We start from the raw sequence: 21,001 nt of genomic DNA on the forward strand, positions 1-21,001 counted from the left end.
GACATTCAGTATATCTGCATACCCCTACACAGTTTCCAAGAGCACTCAAATTATAGTATTTTTGAGCTGTATCATCTCTCTCATGCATTGTACTATTAAAGAAGGAAAAAAAATAAAGGAGCACTATATACCTGCAGTGATTTTCAAATGAAAGAATGACAGGATACTCTGATGTAACAAATGCTGTTTCCTTAATGGCTTGAATTACATCCTATAAAATGCAGTAAGAGGATTCAAATTAGAACAGATCAAATTATAATCATAATGAAAGGGATTTTTTTGTTCGCCACCCCACCCTGAGAAACACAGAGCTGAGTCTCAAATGTACCAAGTGAAGCCAGAACTACAACACACTGTATGCTCATTCTTCTCTGTCCTCCTGCAACCACCTGGACTCAGCACCCAGGAGGTGCCTCACTGCACCTGCAGCAGTGATGGCAGCTTCACCCAGAACCCATCAATGCTCCCCCTGGATCTGCTGCCATCTTCTCTTGCCCGGGAGAATTTCTACTCCCAGAATAACTCCTGTATCTTCAGGCTTTTCCCAGAGCTAAGGGACTTCTCAGACAATGAAAAAAAAAAACCAAAAAAAACAACCAACAATATTTATTCATTTATTCTGCGCTGCAAAGAGCCAGAGGATGTGAAAATATGGGGCAAAAGAAGCAAGACTGCTTCCTGCGGAGAGGCAGACATAACACAGGGGGTGTATGATGCAAGTCAGAAACGAGCCCCAAGATGTGGGGACAAGAAAATATGCCTATGCAATCTGTCAGCCTGTCACAAGGCAGCGGCGTCTGGGTGCTGAGGAGGGGAGGGTGCCCCACGTGTATTCTTGTCCTGGGGGTTCTGGGGCTCACTGCCAGGTGTAGAGGTTCAGGCATTCACCTTGAAAAGAATATCTGTACACATCGCTTTTCCATGTGTTATTATTGGTTCTTGGTCTTCACCTTTGCCATCCCAACAGTCCAGCTCAACACACCTACAGACCCAAGAAAAAATGTCAGCTTCTTTAATGTTTCGGTACAGGCGAGCTATCTGGGACATGTTCTGAGCAGTGGAATTCAGAGCAGTAAGTTAAAAAGCAGTTTTGGGCATTACACTATTCCTTTTAAGCTGCACGTATGTAAATTCAGGCTGCTTTTATAAATTTGGCTATACTACCTTAAATGTAGTGTGTGTGTTTGTGTATGTCAATATATTTACACCTGACAATAATGTTTTTAGCACTATAACACTCTTATTTATTCTCTTAATTAAGCAGGAAACCATAAACTAATTCTCGTTTACATATAAACTTCTCAATTACAAAGCAGAAAGCCCTCTGAAATGCTTCAGTTGTCTTTTTCACAACAAACTTCTTTCTTACAAATTCTCTCCTGACATCAGTTTCTACATCCACTGCCTTTCAATGTCTCCTGTGAAAGATGCGTATTTTCATTTTCCACCCTAGTATATTTGTACATTCAATTATGCAATGTATCACCGCCAAGGTATATTATTTAGGTTTAAAGTATTAGATTCACAAATACTAAAGGCTGTTATATCCTGCTTCCAACCTGCATCCAGCCAAAAGCACTTGTCTGTACATCTCCACCGAAGACTTGCCACCAAACTGCCTGCCTGTTAAATATGTATTGTGAGAGGAACTGATGAAATAATGAGCCAAAGGATGGTCCATTTCTTGATATAATTCCAAACGGTCTAGGAAAACTGGCGCATTTTCATCTGACATCAAGTATCTGCAAAAGCCATCACTTGATATGACACCTAGAAGGAAGAAGAAAGCATGGTAAATCACTACTAGAAATTTTTAGTGGGCAGGAACCATACTGTCTCACAGAGCAGGAACCTGAGCACAAAAGCTATGCTCACACAAGCTTCTGCAAGCAAACAGAAGCTCTCCCAGTGCTCCAAGCTGACCAGCAACTGTGTCCCTGGTGCAAAATCTGCCACTGTGTTCCCAAATAAGAAAAGAAAAAAATCAGGTGCCCACCTCGCTCAATATTCTGTGTTCAGCACTCACCATTATTAGACCTAAGGCATCAAGAGGACGTGAAGAGGGCAAATAAGCAATGACACCTCTTCAGAATACTCCCAACAATTTTGGGCTCTGAGATTTTGTGAGCCAGAAATTCTAAGTCTGCATGTACCAGTATTCTATGGTACTTTTCTCCTCTCTTTCATATTTAGTCCTGCCCTAGCTGTGCTACATTGCTGTTAATCAGCTTGTGGCATGTTCAGAGACTGTTCTGCGCTGACAAAAACAAGCGGAGATGTGCCTGAAAGTGTTTGCACACGTTCATTTGCAAAGCATTAGGAAAATCTAGGATACCTTCAAGTTTACTCTTTGAAATACAGGTTTATTCCTTTATAATGAAAAGCAATTAATTTTCTACAATGAACACAGGACATACAGTAATTCAGAGGACAGATTTCTTAACACATATCACTTATTTCTCTGCTGGTATATGCTTCATAAAGTATAAAAAAATTTAAATTGAGGGATAAATTTTAATGAAAACAAAGTAAGAATAATCAGTACTGCAATATCAGTTCTAAAGTGTCCAAGAGACTGAAAAATGATCTGGAGTAGGGAAGAAAGGATTATTCACAAGGAGCCACTGCAGACAAGGGTTATCTGGCACTAACTGGGAGACTGCTTTCCCTAAAGACACCTATGAACACTCAGCTATTGTTAAGGCACAGGTTGCAGCAGTCCTATTTTTATTTTAAGACAACTTTTATCTTATGCATAGAACTCCAGTAATCCTGATTTTCATTCTGCTCCCAGCTTTCTGAAAAAAATCCTCTACTGGAGCTTACATCTCCTGTGCTTGGTGTCAGCCAGAGGTGAACTGTTCTGGAACATCTTATTTAAATCCTCTCAGCTGATTCTGAGTTTTGGAAGAAGGGGAAAAAGAGGGAGTGAAATGGAATTTTCAACTTTAAGAATGTTTTTATTTTGTTGATCACCGAGAACTCAAAAGCAGCAGCACAAAGTATCTCAGATGATGTGCATTTCTAGTGCATCATCCAGTGGAAAAAAGTCACAGCTGAACAGGCGTTCTAGACAAACAGTGGCTGAGACTTCAGCAACTTAACAGAGCTCTATGTGCTCAACAGACCGGCCTTTATATTTTTGACATGCACCAACCAGGTGGAAGAATTTGCTTTTGTAGTGTTCCTGAACAGACTGGTTACTGAACTGCACAGCATTTACTTGTTCAGCTTTACTCACTCCTGTTTCTGAAGTGTAACTGAGAAAAAGTCAGTTGCTTATCGCTACTGCCTGGTATATCAACCTTGTTTCTTAGCTGAGCTTAATTATTTTGCTCAACAGCAAAGTTATATCTAAGAAGCGCAAAGAGACTGCAGAGAACAGTCACTGCTGAGAAATTCTTGCCTTCTTTACATGCTGAGGTTCAAGATGTGATATGAAATCAACTCTCCATCCTACAGATTGCATTGGGGTAAAATCTACGTCAATTGATATGATCAGTGGAAGAACACTGTAAGAGGATGTTGCTGTTGCTCTGTTGTTACTCTCCATAACCCTGTCCCTGCAGGAGGTTTACCGCATTTACCTAAAACCTGTTAGAAATATAAATCAAAGAAAGAAGCTAAACAATTAGTCAAGATTAAATTACTGGCTAAAATAATAAGCCAGTATCATTTCCTTCCTACAGCTTGATGCTTGAAAAATCCTCCTCTTTGCGAATTCCTGAACATTGTTTCCCAGTTCAAGACTAATTTCCACCTTCATAAACCATGTTTTTACATCTTCCGTCCTAAACAGGTGGCAGCTACATTAGTAAGCCTTCCTCATTTTGGAGAATAAAATACACTGGCATCAAGAGGGATCACAGATGAGTTCCTTTAAAAAAAGATAAAAAAGGATGGAGTAGACTAAAATCAAGTCATTAATACTTGGAGAATTCTACTGCATGTAGAGAGAAAGAGAAATAAAATACGCTGCTTGTGAGTGGAAAATCCTCATAAGGTTTATAAATGCCTCCTAGAGAAGAGAAATATCCCCTTCTCTCCCATGTGATTCCTGGAAAGTCCATGTTTTCAAAGAACTAAAAAAGACTGAGGAAGGCAACTACGATCTCTTCCCAACCACTGGCCCAGAGGCAGTAAAAGGGGCAGGCATTGCTGCGGAAGGCACCGCTGGTGTCCATGCCTGTGATCATAAAGCGACATAAAGGCACACAGGGAACTCCACACGGCTGCAGCACTGAGCTAGAGCTGCCTCGGGCTTTACCGAAGCAGTTTAAGACATTGCCTCCTCTTGCTGGCTTTGCGCAGCCTTCATCGGCAGGGCCAGCACTACTGGATGTGTAAAGCTACTCGGCTTCCCCAGCGCTAGCTCGGTTGCCTTTAGGCAGGTGGATTCCTGGCAGGATGCCTGAAGGTCCATGGCTTTGCAAAGCTGCAGTCTCCTCCTCCGTGTGCTACAATGACTGTTATTTCCAGCAAGAGGGGAGGGAGGACAGATGGCGAGGGCAAGATTTTAAATTTGTGTGGTCGATCCCAACGCAGCCACTTCAGCAGAATGGATAAGAACCGGGAGCTAAAGTCAACCAACCACTGACACCTCCAACACTGGGAGCGGCTCAGACGTGAGCATTCCAAGAGTGGCTTGGAGACACTTCCTCCAGACTTCTTGCTCATAACGAACATTTTTCAATGTACCCACAGAAAATACCCTGTTCTGACCTAGGCTGCTGCCCTCGAGCACTATACAGATTATATTAAAAGAAAGTGGATGCATATCCAATGGTGCACATGGTGATTTTTTTTTTAATTAATTATTTTCACACAGTATCTGTACAGCTTTGCAGCCTCTCTGAGACTTTGGTCATAGCCACATGCATGTTACCTTGTTGCTAGAAGGAGTGTTCATCTTGCTCCCTATTTACTCCACTGTAGCCTCTCTTTTTGTATCGGGATGGCTGTCTTTGTAGCCATACTGTAATGTGGCTCAGGGAAATAATCCTACAAAAAATCACTAATTTGAGGGGGAGATATTTTTCAGCAGATTAGTTTGCTGATCAAGTTAGTTGTGCCACACAAATGCTTGCCCCCTGAGACCACGAGGACTGTAAGCTCCCTTTTAAAAGTTCAGATGCTTTGGAACAAATTCCCCAAACGCCTAAAACCAGTGACCACCGAACTCCCTCCCACATTTACCTTTACTCTTCAAGTCTTCATCTGGCTCATATGTCTCAATTATCTGCATTGCTCTTTTTGTGTCATAAAAGGGAAATAAAATTTCATTGAGCCGAGGATCTCGTTGATGCTAAGGTTAGAAAACAACAGAATTCAGCAAAACAATACAGTGCATGCCTATCATCCAAGAGCATTTCATTACTGCAGATGAGAAAGAAAGAAGTGGACATTAAAGAAAAAAAAAAAAAAAAGCGCCCTAAAACTTACAGACTATTCAACAGTAACTTTAGCTTCAGACAGAAAACAAACCTTATCTTTCCTTGGAAACCCTAGGCAGTTTGATTATAAAAATATTTCAAAAAAACAGTCCAGTGGAATTGTAGAACTGGTCTTACTCTTGCTTGTTCATGAAAATAATGACTGCACGTAGTATATGTGCAGATGAGATGTTGAAAATAAAAAGCTAAATCTCTCTCCTTTGCAAATTCTCCCTCTTCCTAATCTTTTTTTATAGGTCATGTACACTGACAGACTTGACTGATGGCACTGTAATCACCTCTGCAAAAAAGCATGTCTTCAGCAATATCTACAGCTAATGTAAAAATTAAAACAAAGCCATACTATAAATATAAAATTTGAAATCCAAATTTAGAAATATGCAACTACTGATGATTATTTGTGACTTGTAGAAACACTGTGTTGTTAACTATTCAAAAAACAGCGTAGGTGCTTAGAAGAAATATGTACAACTTAAAAGAGCTTCACAATATCATCTCTTTAATTTACAGTAATATATGATATTAGGATTTTGTAATATATGTAATATTTAGATGCAATTTAGCAGTGATTTCTAGTACACTACTAAAACTCAAAAGTTTTTAAGTTTTTACTTAATAGCGTGCTACGTAACTTTTATTTTAATCCATGCTGGATTAGAGCTGCACACTGTGTGCCTGATTCTCCATTAAAAGAAAATTAAAATCAGAATTGAACGGCGTAGTGGCATGTAAGCAGATGCAATAAAACAGAAAGAAATAAATATGACTGAAAACACTCTTTTACCCCAGTAGGTGCACAGTTTTCAAGCTTTAGTCTAAGCAGAATTCAGATATGTAACAGACCACCCTCATACTGGTGATCAATAATTTGGAGTGGACCGGAAGGTGTTGATATGGCTTGGCACAGCATTATCAGCATTTGCTGTAATTCCTTAAGTGTAAACTTTTTGACATTTTTTAAATGAAAAAAAAAAAGCAATAGCCAATCAAAAATAAGCACTCGATCTCTTTTCTTGCAATCAATAGATCGGTGCGTGTGCTTGATTAATTCCAAGAAATTACAACCAATGCCAGCTTGATCATGCAATTAAGGAGGGATCTTTCAAGTAATGCTACTGACAGTCTGCAGCATCTAAAATACAGCAGTTTCATTCACTACAGATGGGCTGTCTGGATATCTAAGTAAAACTCAGATGAAATATGATATGAGAGCAGACGGATGCAGGACATATTTTGCTAAGCAGCACACAACAGCAACACAACACTAGCATGCAACAGTACAGTCTACTGTGACAAATAACAAGCTTTATACCATTAGTGACAATACACCACCTCAAAAAATTGTAAGAAATAGTAGGGAAGGTTCTTAACTCAAGAAAAGTGCTTTTCCCCAGCCTCTTTCTACAGTTAGTCAGAATCAAACAGAAGAAAATAAATGGGGTAAAGCAAAACGTCTCTTCTTGAGAAAGAGTCCCAGAGTTATCAGAAGGAGCTAAGAGCAAAATATTCTTCTTGTAGCAATGATCATGACTCATTATCAATTTTCCATTTGAATGAAAGCATGTCTTCCAGTTTACTTAGTTTAAAAAAAAAAAGCAAAGTCGACAACTGATGAAGTCTTACATAAAAAAAGGAAGAATGCTTACTAGTGTCTCCTGGGGAAACGTTCTGTACTACCAAGCTTGCTGGCACAGGGAAGTTGTAGCACAAAAGCTGACCAAAACTAAAAGCTTGAAGTTTCATCTAGGAAGACAACATGCCCCAGGACTAATTGTGTTTGTCCAAGATTACATTTGATTGTTCTAGTTACCGTATTAGCAGGACACCCTTACACCTGACATTCTTAACCATATGAGGGTGAACCATCTAAGATCAAGAGGAGAAAGAATGCCTGTATGCCTGCAAAGAGAGAAAGATCATTTAGCCTCCACAAACTGGCCTCCAGCCTCCTCTTTGAGTGGATACAAAGTGAGATGCACAGAAGTTAACAACATGCTAAAACCAATTTTGCCTCTTGATTTTGTCCCGCGCAGTGGTGAGAAGGGTGTCCTTTTGTGGAGATGAAAAGTGGGGGGAGACAGAGCAAGCGAGCAAGTGGGAAGGAGGAAGGAAGAGCGAGCAAGTGAGCGGGAGGGAGAGGAGGAGGAAGAACAAGGAAGCAGGAAAGAGGGGTGGCAGTGAGAAAGAAGGGCATGGAAAAGGATCTCCTCATACGTCCTTCCCAGGAGAAAGGATGAGTCCTGGTCAGACTACTGAGTTTCCATTTTGACAGTTACTTCACTTATTCATTTATTGCTGCAAATGACTGGCAGGAGCAAATCTCAATAGTAGTGATCTCCGTTCTTTTTCTACTACATTTTCTTTTTTCAAAATTTGAGTTTAAAAAATGAAGACCTAGACAAAATACTTGGTGCCTGACAATAACTAAATTTCTAAAAACTTCCCAGAAGCTTTCATATTGACACACAATTAAATTGGTTGTCGGCCTGCAGCATTAAGTCACATACAGGCATCAGTTTGGAAAAACTCCAGGAAAGCAGTTCACTCTCCACTCATACCCTGTAATGCATCCTCATGCTTAAAGCTTCTGCAGCATGCCTTGGAAGTTAGTGAATTCGAAATAATCTAGGTTAAAGGTGTTCATGAAGCATTGCACTGCCAAGTAACTCCCCGCTCCTATATAATGATAATAATCTTTTGATATTTTCCAGCATTAAACAGCACTGCTAATTGCAATGTTGGCCAGATGTCAAGGGGACCGAAATGATCACTTCAGGAGGGAGATTCTGGGTCATTTAGTGCCTTTCAAATCATGACCAAAATTTTAAACTCTATCTGGAGACCAAAAGACCTCCAGCACAGAGCCAAAGGCATCAGTTTTAGTCATGGGAAGCACAGAGCCAAAGGCATCAGTTTTAGTCATGGGAAGCACAGAGCCAAAGGCATCAGTTTTAGTCATGGGAGTGAATGTCCTACTCTGTAAAATCATTTGACTAATCTTCCCCAGCTCTGGTCACCGACAGAAGGGCCAACTACGAGATTTCCAACAAAAAAATGTGTTGTGTCAATGAGAATGTAACCAACAAGATGTGTCTTTCTCCAATACTGCCCATAATGTAAGGCTTCTAATTCTATAAAAAGAACTTCTAAAACAATACAAAACTGAAAGCACAACAATTCAATTTTACATTTTTAATCAGTTACTGGAGATAGCCAGGAAGTTCCTACAATTGCTGGAAGCTCTTCTTCAGAAGTCTGGGCTTGAAGGAAACGCACTTTAAACTAAAATAATTACAGAGATCAATTTAAAAATAATGATAAAATAGTAATTTGACTGGAAAATGAGGATTAACACTAAAAAAATAGTAATCGGAAGATAATATGGTTCAAGATGGGGACAGAGCTGTGTGCTTCAAGCGGTGAAGTGTATCTATCCCTACAAGTGAATTGGGGGGCTGAGGTATTTAAGGGACTAATTTATAATTTAAATCACAACACTATCCTTTCTCTCTTCAGTGCAGAAGCAAAGATGATGTGTCTTAGTTACGAACATCTCACAGCAGTAAGATTAAGCATGTGCTGCAATTTGCTGATAGAGGGAGAACTACGTGGATACGAACTAAGGCCCCAAGTATCCTTCTCACTATCTTTTCTTTTTGAATACCCTTTCTACATGTAATTCGATTTCGATGAAGAGTAAGGTATGCACTCCCTCCGAAAAAAAAAAAAAAATTATATTCTAAATTTGATATATCGGGAACTTACTGCTTGAATATTCACATTGCAGAATCTGGTATGTGTGCGTGTGTGTGTGTAGAATAGATTTATAACTAGTAAAATAATTTTAGATGGAGAGATTTTTGGTAAAGCACCTGGTCCCTAAAAGATCATGCAGAGAGAGGTAAAGCAGGTATCCATGTTCCAGATGAGAAGAATCTACTGGTACAAATTCAAGTAGAATGTGTTTATTTTCCATGTGTACCTTCTTGTCAAATCTACATAGTGTATTTGTTGTTGCACTTCTGAATGAGTTAGTCTTCTATAACTTGCTGTGCTTTAGGAACAGAAAAACACCCAATCCCACATTATTTATTGAACTACTTCACACAGTCATGATGCTTTTAAGAAATACTAAATACTCTTGCCAAAAACTGTATTCTGGAAATACAGTATTAAAAATATTTCCTCTTATTCTGCACACACAGTATGTTAAAAATCATACACAAACTCTTAAAATATCCTCTTAGTTCTTAGATTTGTAATAGATCGAAATAATACTGTCGAGACATATCAAACCATTGTTTATAAAAGCCTACTGAATTCTTTCTATTATTCAGAAGGATTAGCAAATATATTTAGCTGTGGCCTACAGGTAAAGTAATGGCTTATAATAAAAAACTGGGTATATTTTAGTTGAAAGGGCATTGAATATAACAGTATAAAATTTATAAAACATACACAACACACAACATAACACAACAGCAAGTAGTCAACAGATGCAATCTGCAAAGCCGACATGTAGAAAGCACAACAACATATAAGGTTGGAGCTGATTTTTGCACCTGGATGTTACCACAATGGAAAGATCAGCAGATCAAAAGCATAGCAAATAATGGCGTGATTCATGCAATGGAAAGACTGGAAGAAGCAAGCCGCTGCAGACAGACTTGTATGGTAGTTAATGTATGAAAAAGCTTACTTCATTTAGAAAGCTCACTAATTGGTCTACCGTTAAATAATCAGTTTTGTCTCCATTGCTGAAAAGAAATTTATTAGAGAATGTAAGTTTTCATATACGATGCCACAGTAGGTATGATTTACATGTTGACATTGTTGATACTTTTTAAATCTTCTACTTTTCTACCTGAAGTAGCTCTATAATCTCAAAATGAACAGTCACAGAAAACATACTAACTATCTATGCTTGGCACAGTATATCTCCCATACTTTCTATAGTTTAACAAACATTACTTCATAAAACAACATGTAAGTCCTCCAGCTGAGAACAAACTGAGTGAAGGAACTTTTAAAACTTCAAATTTCTTACTTAATTTCGTTAGTTCACATACTGCGTTAATCACCTAAAGGAGCAAGTTAAAATTACAGTAGTTAGTAAAGCCAATGCAAAAAAAAAAAAAAAAAAAAGTTCCAGGTGCTTCCTCTAACTCATGTAAAAGTTGCTTTAAAATAGAGAGTGAACTTTTACATTAACAACTGAGAGGGAAAAAACATAGACTTGAGTTTGTCGTAAAGTACTGCTGATGCTACTAGGATTCAAGGTTAGATAATCTATACAGTGTTCTGTCACTACTAGATACAGACTGAACAATGCAGCAAAATGAGTTTAAAGCAAGATTATATTAAATCTGAACTTACATCTTCTTGAAGAGGTCCTCTATGTCAGTTCGGGGACATATCTTTTGGGTGAGCTCATAAAATTTCTCGTAAGTAAACGCTGCAGGCTCAATTTCATCATTCTGCAACAAAATGCGAAAAGGTACATTTATCCAGCAAAAGAGAGTTTATAAGCTCATTATCCAAGAGCATATCTTGTATCAGAAAAAGCAACCTGAGAACCGTTTTAGCTCTTTACCTAGTATATGTTTACCTAGTTTCTTTTGTATTTTCTGAAAACAGTTCTTAATTCATCTTTATCATAGATCTGTCTGATGTGCTTATATTCTGACCTCACAGTAACATTAATTCTACATAAACACAGAAACTGGAAAACAGCCTTTATTCTTCTTCTGAAGCTTAAAAAAACCAAAAAGTCCAAAATAGTTCTCAAGTTACAGGATACTTATACTGAAGCCAAGGAACATTAAGAACGAGACCCAGGTTTGGTGCAACGGTTTTAAGAAGCAACTGCAGCTCTCATACAGGGTCATGCAAAATTTCCACGAGGGAGGGAACGCGTGGCTAACGCATTCAGTGTCACGTCCTCCTCCGAATAAGACGAGCACTGGCAGCAGCAAGGAAAAATTTCATCTCAAGTGCCCAGCACTGCTACGGCTGGGGATTCATGTCTTTCTACAGCCCCTCTCCCTGTCCAGAGACAGCCTTGCCGGGCACCTTCCTGCACTCAGGCTGAGAACCAAGGGCTGGAGAAATGAAAGAAGGGAGACTGGGCAGGGAGTAAGGCTGAAAAACAACTAGCTGGAACCATAACCAGCCGTCACCTCTCCTGGGCTGCTGGCAGGGGCTCCCGCTGCCTGTGGGACAGAGCTGGACAGCAGTTCTGCAACTGGAAGGGAGCAAAGAGCAGGAGAAGGGAGACCAAGAAATGCAACTGGGAGGAGAGCATGCAACAAAAGAAATATTATGTGCGCATTCTGTGCTCATGTACTTTGTATAAATGAAGGGTTGCCTGTTAGAGAAAAGAAGGGAAGTCTCATCTAAGAGGTTTAAGGATCACTATGTCATACAGATTTAATAACATTTTGGTTTAATTAAACAACCTACAGTGGTGTTATTCACTAACAATAAGCATGCTTTTATGTGATGCAAGTAACTTGGATCACAGGTATGAATGTGAATGATTCATCAATTGATTAGTATACAGAAAAGTTATTCAAAACCACTAAGTACCTTTCCACTGGGAAGACCTAATTCCTTTAGCGCCTGAAAGATCACTTTTTCTGTTTTACCTGATGCAAAGGTTCTGGTAATGCTAAAACAAAAAAGAGTGGGAGAAAAAAGGAGAAATGTTAGTCACTTTTTAAGCAATCAGTTCTTTCTCTCTTGCTTTTACTGCCAACATTTTCCTCTGGCTTAAGCTGATGAATGTAAGCATCTTCCAAGTAATAATGCAGTTAAAAAAGTGCTCTAAGCTTCACAGAGCCTGCAAGCTATCCATTAGAAAAAATATCAAAATAATAAACTTCAAAAAGAACAAAAGAGGGTCTTTTTTCCAATATGCTGGGATACAGAGTCATGCAAAGCATTATTCTGTTGACTCTTTTCAACCCTATGCATAGATAAATGACTGTATTCAAAAAGTAGCAGATTCTACAAGTGAGGAGACTCACATCTCCAGCCATTCCTGGGTGTGGTGACTTTCCCTTCCTTTCCAAGCATTAACCTATGCTGACAACATCACCCATAAGGTAGGCATGAACCATTCCCAATGGTTGCTTCCTTCACCTTTTCCTTCCAAGCAGTCGCGGCTAGCAGGTGACACCCAGCTGCATGCCACGTACCATTCCCTGCTCCCTCCTCCTTCTGAATGCTCCCCCACCTTACAGCCATTACAAATATCCCTGCTCGAGACGTACTACGCCCAACTCACTTAGGTAGGTCTCAGATGCCACTGAAATATTTCCACTAAACTGATTAACATCCTCCTCCTTCCACACAACAGGGGTGATGATTTCACCACGCATGTGACTGACAAACGGGTTTCACTTGAAATGAAATAAATCCAATTAAAGCTTAGCTATTTGGTATGATTAATGTGAAAGCATTCGGTTTATTTCCATTCCCATTTGAGACGAGTTTGAATAACCTCTAACTCTGGAAAAGTACATCCAAACTTGACAGCTCTCCTTCCTTTTGTTTAGGGTCCAGGCTAAAATGATGTGTCCCACAACCCCTTGATTTTGGCATCTCAATCCGTGGAGAAAACCTGAAGTCTGTATGCAATACCTACTTCAAATGCTAAAAAAAGCTGTACATTGGGAAAGACACTATAATTGCCTGATAAGAATATGTTGCTCTTCATCATGAAGTGAGACAAACGTTTGCCGAGACTTTTAGTGAATCACATGCATACTAAAGAATTTCCCATGGTGGAAAGATGCGAAACAAACTGTTGCTGTTATTTGTTGCCATAGAGATTCACAGTCATTTTACTCTCCAAAACACTCTAAACCACCTATGCAAATATCTTCATACTAATAATATTAAGATCAGGAAGCGAAAGATCTAAATGATAAAATAACACTTTAACAAATCTTGACTATTTTCTTTTTCACTGGGTTCTTACAACGGTTAGATTTCTATGTCCCTATTTAGGCATCTAATAAGTTATTTGATTTTCCAAAGCTGATAAGTACCAAGATGTTTTCGCTAAAGTATAGACAGAGTTTAACTTTAGGCACTTGTTTCTTAAACAAATCTCAGGCGTCTATTTTTCTTTTAATACTAAAACACAGAGTAATGTTAGCTCTACAATTTACAACCTGTCTTCAGCCCTGTAAAAAATTCTACGTCTGTTCTAATGAATCGGGCCCCAATAATAAATGTCATGTAAAACGTGTAATATTGTCATAAGTAATTAATCAGAAACTGCAAGCCAAGATTCCATGGCTGCAGGAAACTTATTTTTTTGCCAAACTACTTTTTATTTCACCAAAGATGACAGCAAACATAGCAGCAATTTCTAATGAGAGCAGCAGTGTGGAAAAGACTGCATGAATCAAAAAAGATTGTAAAAATGCAGCATGAGACTTTCATTTTGCTAAGGGTATCATAAACAAAACTACTTTTCCCTCTCGGAAGAGACTTCATTCTAGAAGTTTTATATTCACCTTGTATGTCTTGGAAAAAAACTGGGCCACTTCAGATGCAGGCAAGTTACTGGTGAAGATACCTACAGGTGCTTACTCCTCATATTCTGTAGCGGTTTGGGGCTTTTTATGGTAACAAGTCCATGTACTTCCTCATAAATATTTAAAATACTTCCCAAATCTCTGACTGAGGGGTATGAATCTATCACGCTTGTTGATGGATTAAATGACTTGATTACTTCAGGCCTTCACCACTTGCCAACCATTACTTCAAAAATCAGGCCAACACAAACTGTGCAATCTTTTATCGTGGCTCCACTGAATTTATCAGTTTGACTAGAACTGGAAGTACCACTGCCTACACTGTACAAGAAATTACTAAAACTCTGATTTCCAACCATCATCTAAGTATTGAAACAGATTTCTTCCAGGCACTCTGGAGTAATCAATATAAAACATATTTACTAAAAAAGCGTAATTTCGAATTAACTTAATTAATGTACTGTAAAACAGATTTAAGCCTCATTTATCATGGTTTAGCTTTTTCTTTTTTTTATATATTTTCATAGTTAGAAGCTAAATTAGCTTAAATCCTTTGAAATGTAGTTATGCAAGGGATAAACACAGATTGAGCAAAGCTAATTTCTAAACAGGCTCTAGCTGAACAGGTGTAACTTGCACATGTAGAAAATCCATTTTCTGCCAGCAGAAAGCTACAGAAACCAAGTAGAATATTTAAAAAACAAAACAAAACAAAACAAAAACAAAACCCCAAACAAACACCAACCTTTTTAGTCACTGTTTTCAGCAGTGCTAACATGTGAAAATACAAAATACCTTACCCAACGCCCTGTCCTTGTAAGATCTGCAGATGTAGTTCTAGACTCAGACTGATAAAATTTATTAAAGCTCAAAAGGTAAAACTGATGCTCTCAACATTTTTGCACTACTAACTGCCAGAACTACTTCTCTCTCAAACACAGTAGGATGATAGTAATAAATATATGCCCCAGGGTACACTAAAATCCAAAAATAGTTGACAAGAATTTTCATGACTCTGCAACCCCCCAAGAGCACTAATAAGGAGTCAGGAACATTTATGCCATTTACCACAGACAGCCTAAGGAATTTTACACCCTCAAGGCTCATCATTCCCTACGGCCATGTGCTAGCTGCAAAAATCTGCCAAAAACCTGAAAAGAAATACAAGGCACTCTGATTTCTCAGGTGAGAATTTTTTCTTTTCGTCAGTGTTTTTACTGCACTTCTGTGTAACAATGAAATACAGGTGATCTTGTGATATATGTTCCTGTGGCTTAACAGATCTGCTGGATATTCTGTTTCTGAAAGAATAACCTATCCATACTCCCAGAGCTGCAGCAATTGCTACAGGAGTCCCTGAGCAGCAGGAGGAGGTGGAAGTTTGACAAAGCAGGAAGGACTAGATCACACTGTATTTAAAAACGAGTACATGGGAAGGGCTGACCATAGCAATCTGGAGGTCAGCTGAAAGGGAAGCATCAGTGGTTTAAACCAGTAGAAAGAGTTACTGGGGGGAGGTTTGGGTAAACGGTGTGAAACTTGGTGCATCTGCCATAGCAAAGCCATTCTGCCCACGTTTCCCTGTGCTTCCTGGCTTGTCTTCCTCACACACAGCCTTCAGCCTTCTCCTGATGCACCTACCTCCTTCTGTTCCCTCTTTTATTTCTCCACGCTCCTTCTCTGCACTAAGTGTTTGTGGGAGGAGGAGGAAAGCAGTGAAGTTCCCCCCACCCCAGGCCACCCAGTACTGCGACGCCCGGGTGCCCGTGTCCCACTTCGCATTAAGGAGCTGCTGCTGGATCAGGCCAATCTCATGATCTCACTGTCCTCCATCAGGGCTCCAAATCACCCTTTTTTTCCAATGTATGTCTACACAGCAGATGGATTTTCCCTCCCTCCCACACCCCACACTCCCCCCCCCCCTCTCATTCACATTCCTCCTCTACAGCTTTCCTCCAGCCCCTCGCTGACGTCCTAGTTATTTCAGCAGATGATACAGTGCTTCCCGGAGGAGCCCCAAAAAGTCACCACATTTCACTCACACCAACATAGCACATTCCTTGGAGCACAGAGCTGTAAAGAAGATTCAGCTTCCCTCTGTAAAACATGGAATAGTAGATCCCTTGGAAATTCATAAGCAAACTGCTTTTGCAATAAATTAAGCTGCGAGAGACTGATTTATGTCAACTTGTAAAGAGTGCAAATTTTAATTTAAAGTTTTAATACACTGGAACCAGTGGACTGGACTCTCTTCAGCAATATGCGGGCTTGTCTCTAAATGCCAATCAGCGTGCTGTAGCACAATGGGGAGAATTTATGCCAGGTGAAATATTTCAAGGCAGAAACAGTTTCAGACAAGCTAGCACAATATAAATTCATGCTGAGGAATAAAGCTCTATGGTCAAACACAGCCATAAGGCTCTAAAGTTTTGCAAATGAATTTGCCCCTGCAGTATTGCTCCCTCATGGTTACCAATCAGTTGATGATATTCCTCGTGGGACTTCTGCACAGAAGGTGCCTGATGGCAGTTTAGTTCAAGTTTGAGAAATAAGCAGGGGCTTGGCAATGTCAAAGGTGAAAGATTAACACACCGAAACAGCCTTAAGGCTTGTCAAAGTGTCACTTGAATCATGAAACTAAAGACACCTTGAAGGCAGCATGGTGGGCCCTTTGTCTTTTTGCAGATTCTATAGATGCAAAATTCTCTCTCTCCCTCAAAGAAATGTTCTGTGAAGCTAATCTTACAAAGTCATCCTTCTTGCTCCCTTTTTTGAGATTCTATTTATGAAAAAACAACACGCCCCGAAAGTGTGGTTTTCACATACTGCATGAAGAGGAAAGAAGCTCAGTGTATCAGCAAGAATTAATTTCTAGAGCAGGAGGGGGAAGAATTACTGCCTAGTCAGAGAGGACTGAAATCTGTAACTCGTAATATTTAACAGCTGTACAGAAAGAAATACACCATTCTAGATTTTCTATTACTGACAACTGACCCTACAATTCATTTACCATGTGGAAAAAAACAAATATTATCCTGGGGGTTCCTATAAAAGCAGAAGTAATTCTGGCAGAACCATATCTGTCTCTTTTACAAGGAACTACATTTTAAAATCTACCTTTCTGTCCTCTGCTTAACTGGCCTGCAAGCTTTTATGGTTCTTTTGGTAAGTATTTTATAAAGTTTTACAACTGAAAAACCCATCCCAGAGTTTGAGGAGTTTTAAGCTGAGAAAACTGATGTTCTTAGCTCTAAGTGACTTTGAAAACAACTACAAGCACTCATATTTTCATTATAGTGGACTAAGAAGAAAATTACTAGGCTGATAAGAAGTTCAGCCTAGTTTACCAAGGAGGTATGGAACTCAGCTAAGTATGTCTAGTTCTGTACTTATCTTTGCATGCATATTAGTAATAAAATTGACATTATATTGACACAATTAATCCACAAAATTTTATTACACAACCAGTAACTGATAAAAACTGGAACTTCCACTTGAGCTTACCTCCGAACTGGAATTTTCCCATTTGTGTTTGTTAGAAAGGCGAGTTTCATCCAGCTGAAATTAAGAATGAAATATTTTTAAAATACTATTTATTGAAATTGGGATCCAGCTACTTAGATTTACCTTAGGATTATTGCCATGTCTGTGAAATGAGTACAAAAAAATAACTGTTCTGTAATAAAAACATACTTCTGTAACCTTTTAGTGCTTGAGGCAGGGCAGTTCTTTAACTGTAAAGGCAAAAAGCAGCCCAAAAGAATCAGTACATTAATACAAGTGTCAAGACAAGAAAGACTCATGAGGTTTTGTTTGCGTATGCATCAATGAAAGAACAAACCAGACAATAATTAAAACATACAATATCAATAAATCAAATGAACAGTTATAAATTCTCTTATACTTTCTCCTGGGCAGGTGCCAGATATAGACTTGAGACCTCTTCTGGTCACAATGAAAGATAAACTCTAAACTAATTTAACACTTTTTTATTTATTTTAGTAAATCTTTTGTGATTGCAAACATTGAACCATACCAAACAAATATTATTTTTTCTTAAATTCCAAGAAGGAAAATATAAGGGCAGAAAAATAAAGGAGAAGAGGGAGGAAAGAAACTTACTGTTTCTTGAGACATGTCATTGGACTGACATTGTTAGCTCTAAAGTTATGTATGATGGATCCAAGCCCTTCTACCCATTGCTGAAAAACACAAAAATACAGAAACACCCAATTAGGAAAACTGAAGAGAGAAAAAGTCGGAAAGTTTGTCTTGGGGAAAGGCTGCTCTTCCTTGCAGCTATGGCTAGTGTTAATAACCTGAGCTGAGGAAAACTGCCCACTTCACAGCATGTAACAGCATCACGGAAAAGCCCAGCCACATTTTACCCATTACCATTTCATCCTTCACTAAACAAAGTGATTGTGCTTTCCATTCTCCCATGTACTACGTGTAGCAACAGTGGTGCTATTAAAAGAGCTTATTGCCAGCAAAGGCAAGCGGTCCATTGATTGATTTATTAAGCCTTCTATTTATAGCCTGTATAAACATATGCCTCCCTTTCAATTGCGACTGGCAATATTAGCTATTACTAAGCAACATTATACAGAATGCGATGACATATTTAACTGGTCCAGTTTTAGAAAGGGAATGAAACAAAATATTAATAAGCTGGAGCAAACCGCAGGGAGGCACAACAATTATTCTGTGATGCTGACCTCATCTAACACCCTGCTACATATTCAAGTCCTGCTTGCTTTCATCCTTAAAAAGCAAAACGTTCCAGTAATCACTGGGGTGACTTTCAGCCAACAACAGCATTACAGCACTTACTTATGCAATTCCTTCTTATGGATCTATTTTTCCACTATAGCTTGTCCCTAGACTTTGCCGTACTCTATAGAAGCTTAAGGATTAGGCCCTAACATGAACACTCATTGATTTCAGCAAGAATCCTGGCAGGATAAAGCTACAGGAAGAAAATAAAACGACTGCACTACAAGCCAAGTTTGATCTCAATTATGCCATTGTAATGCCAGGATTACTCAACAGATAATTTACACTGGTGGAACTGAGACAGGATTTGGTCCACTGCTTAACATCAACCTTATGAATAAAGAAGCTTCTTGCTACTGGCCAAATTCTGTGCACGCAGCTTTAACTGACTTGGGCAGGATCCAGAATTTGACACTTATAAATAGATGCGGATAAGTATATTTTTCTTTTCATGAATGAAAGCTGTACATCTGCAAAACAGTTTAAAAAAATCATCACTTATATAGGAGGAATACTAATCTCTTTGGAAAATGGCATATTGTAAACAGCAGACAGTAAATCCCTATGGGCTAAAACAAGGCCTGAGGTGTCAAAATTCCACAGATAAACACATTTAAGCAGGCCCTTGTACTCAGACACATTACAAACACATCACAAACTTCTTTTTAAACAAGAAATTTTTAATCATATCCCCTTAAAAATGGATCTTTTAAATTTATTTTAAATTTATTTTAAATTTATTTCCTTTAGGAAAAGTAGCCATTTATTAATATTTAAATATTCCTTTTAGAATTACCTTTTTAAGAAGTACTATATAAAATATGCATACAAATACAGTAAGTGTGTATCTGAGAACCATTTGAAAACTTAAGTCTGACTTATGAGGAAAACTAGCATTTAGGGTTTTCTTGGGTGTGTGTTTGTGCTTGAAAACAACCCACCAGTAACAGTCTGCCCTCCCATTTGTTTCTTCTCAACTGCATGAATAAGATGACTCAGTAGTCATAGTATGGATGTATTGGCTAGGGATATAAAGCAATAAGGGTTCATGGGGAGAGATAATATTATTTATTAGTACTTATATAACTGGAAGCCACTGACAGACTTAGGAAACACTTTTTCCTACAAGTGTTCCCTCACCTAAGATGATACAGGAATAGGGCTTGCAATAATTTCAGGGTAAATGCCTGAACAAGTCTTACATATATTTCAATCTCCTAGAACTGTCCAAATTCAACTATCATCAACTACCTGTGTTTGGGGTTTTATGATTTGTTTGGTTTTTTTGGTTGTGTTTTTTTTGTTGTTGTTCTTGTTTTGCTTTGGTTGTGTTTTTTTTTTTTTTGTTGTTTTGTTTTGTTTTTTTTTCTAAGCAGTAGAATGTAACATTATTGCTGCATTAACACTGACACAGCTATACAAAAATTTATCCTCGTACGATCTGTATTAGTTTGTAGTCCCTTAAAAGCTCCCCAACCTTTCAACACTGATCCATACAGTAAAATGGCATATGCACTGCAAACAAACAAAAAAAAAACCTTGCAAAATTAAGTTACATAAAACGCACGTTGTCAATAAGCTTCAGCCTTTCCAAAGTCCCATTTTTTTTTTTTTTTTTTTTCTGCTAAAAAATGCCATTGGTGCAGTACTGGCAATATCACCATTTCAATAGGAAATAAACACACAGAGATCCATTCTGATTTGAAGGCAACAGATTGCAGCTACACCAGATGTAACAAAAATCTAACATTTAAAAGTAAAGTTACTCAACACTCGCTTATGAAGTTACTTCTGTACCTTGAGAACAGCTGCCAAAAAGGAACATTGCTAGGGAAAAAAAAAAAAAAAAAAAGCAACAAAACAAGTATGGAGAGAAATCAATACATTAACCACTTACCAAGTAATTTCTTCGCAGGAGATGTGCTGATGATTCCCACTTCAGTGGACTCCCTAATCCTTTTTCAATGATAATGCCCTTTCCTGACAGAGATGCCAAATCAGGAACTGCATTCTCTTACACCAAAAGAGCACAGAACTACGGCCAAACACTGATAAGCCACAAAAGCATCACACCTCTGCTGGCACCAAACAAGGGAGTAACCTCAGAGTTTCTGTCCATGTATGAATCATCTTTACATTGGCACGATGTCCCCTGGGCAAGACATGGCAGTTGGAGAGACACATTTGCCTGTTCCACACCACACAGCTGCACGACAGTGTAGC

At 38.7% G+C, this 21,001-nt stretch overlaps 1 protein-coding gene across 7 annotated transcripts in view; it reads right to left on the reverse strand.

Moving 5' to 3' along the window:
- PLCB4 (phospholipase C beta 4) overlaps nt 1-21,001 on the reverse strand; it is a 214,192-nt gene that overhangs the window by 61,233 nt on the left and 131,958 nt on the right. For all 7 annotated transcript variants that reach the window (XM_042789626.1, XM_042789629.1, XM_042789627.1 and 4 more), the window contains exons 6-14: nt 18,125-18,204; nt 17,507-17,560; nt 12,042-12,123; nt 10,830-10,930; nt 10,153-10,210; nt 5,197-5,305; nt 1,560-1,770; nt 889-982; nt 132-211 (exon numbers count right to left, since the gene is read on the reverse strand). In XM_042789626.1, the coding sequence (XP_042645560.1) occupies nt 132-211; nt 889-982; nt 1,560-1,770; nt 5,197-5,305; nt 10,153-10,210; nt 10,830-10,930; nt 12,042-12,123; nt 17,507-17,560; nt 18,125-18,204 (869 nt within the window). The remainder of the gene's footprint in view (nt 1-131; nt 212-888; nt 983-1,559; nt 1,771-5,196; nt 5,306-10,152; nt 10,211-10,829; nt 10,931-12,041; nt 12,124-17,506; nt 17,561-18,124; nt 18,205-21,001) is intronic.

Source organism: Tyto alba, unplaced genomic scaffold (genome assembly GCF_018691265.1).
Source record: "Tyto alba isolate M040663 unplaced genomic scaffold, T.alba_DEE_v4.0 Super-Scaffold_16, whole genome shotgun sequence".
In the NCBI taxonomy this organism is placed as follows: domain Eukaryota; kingdom Metazoa; phylum Chordata; class Aves; order Strigiformes; family Tytonidae; genus Tyto; species Tyto alba.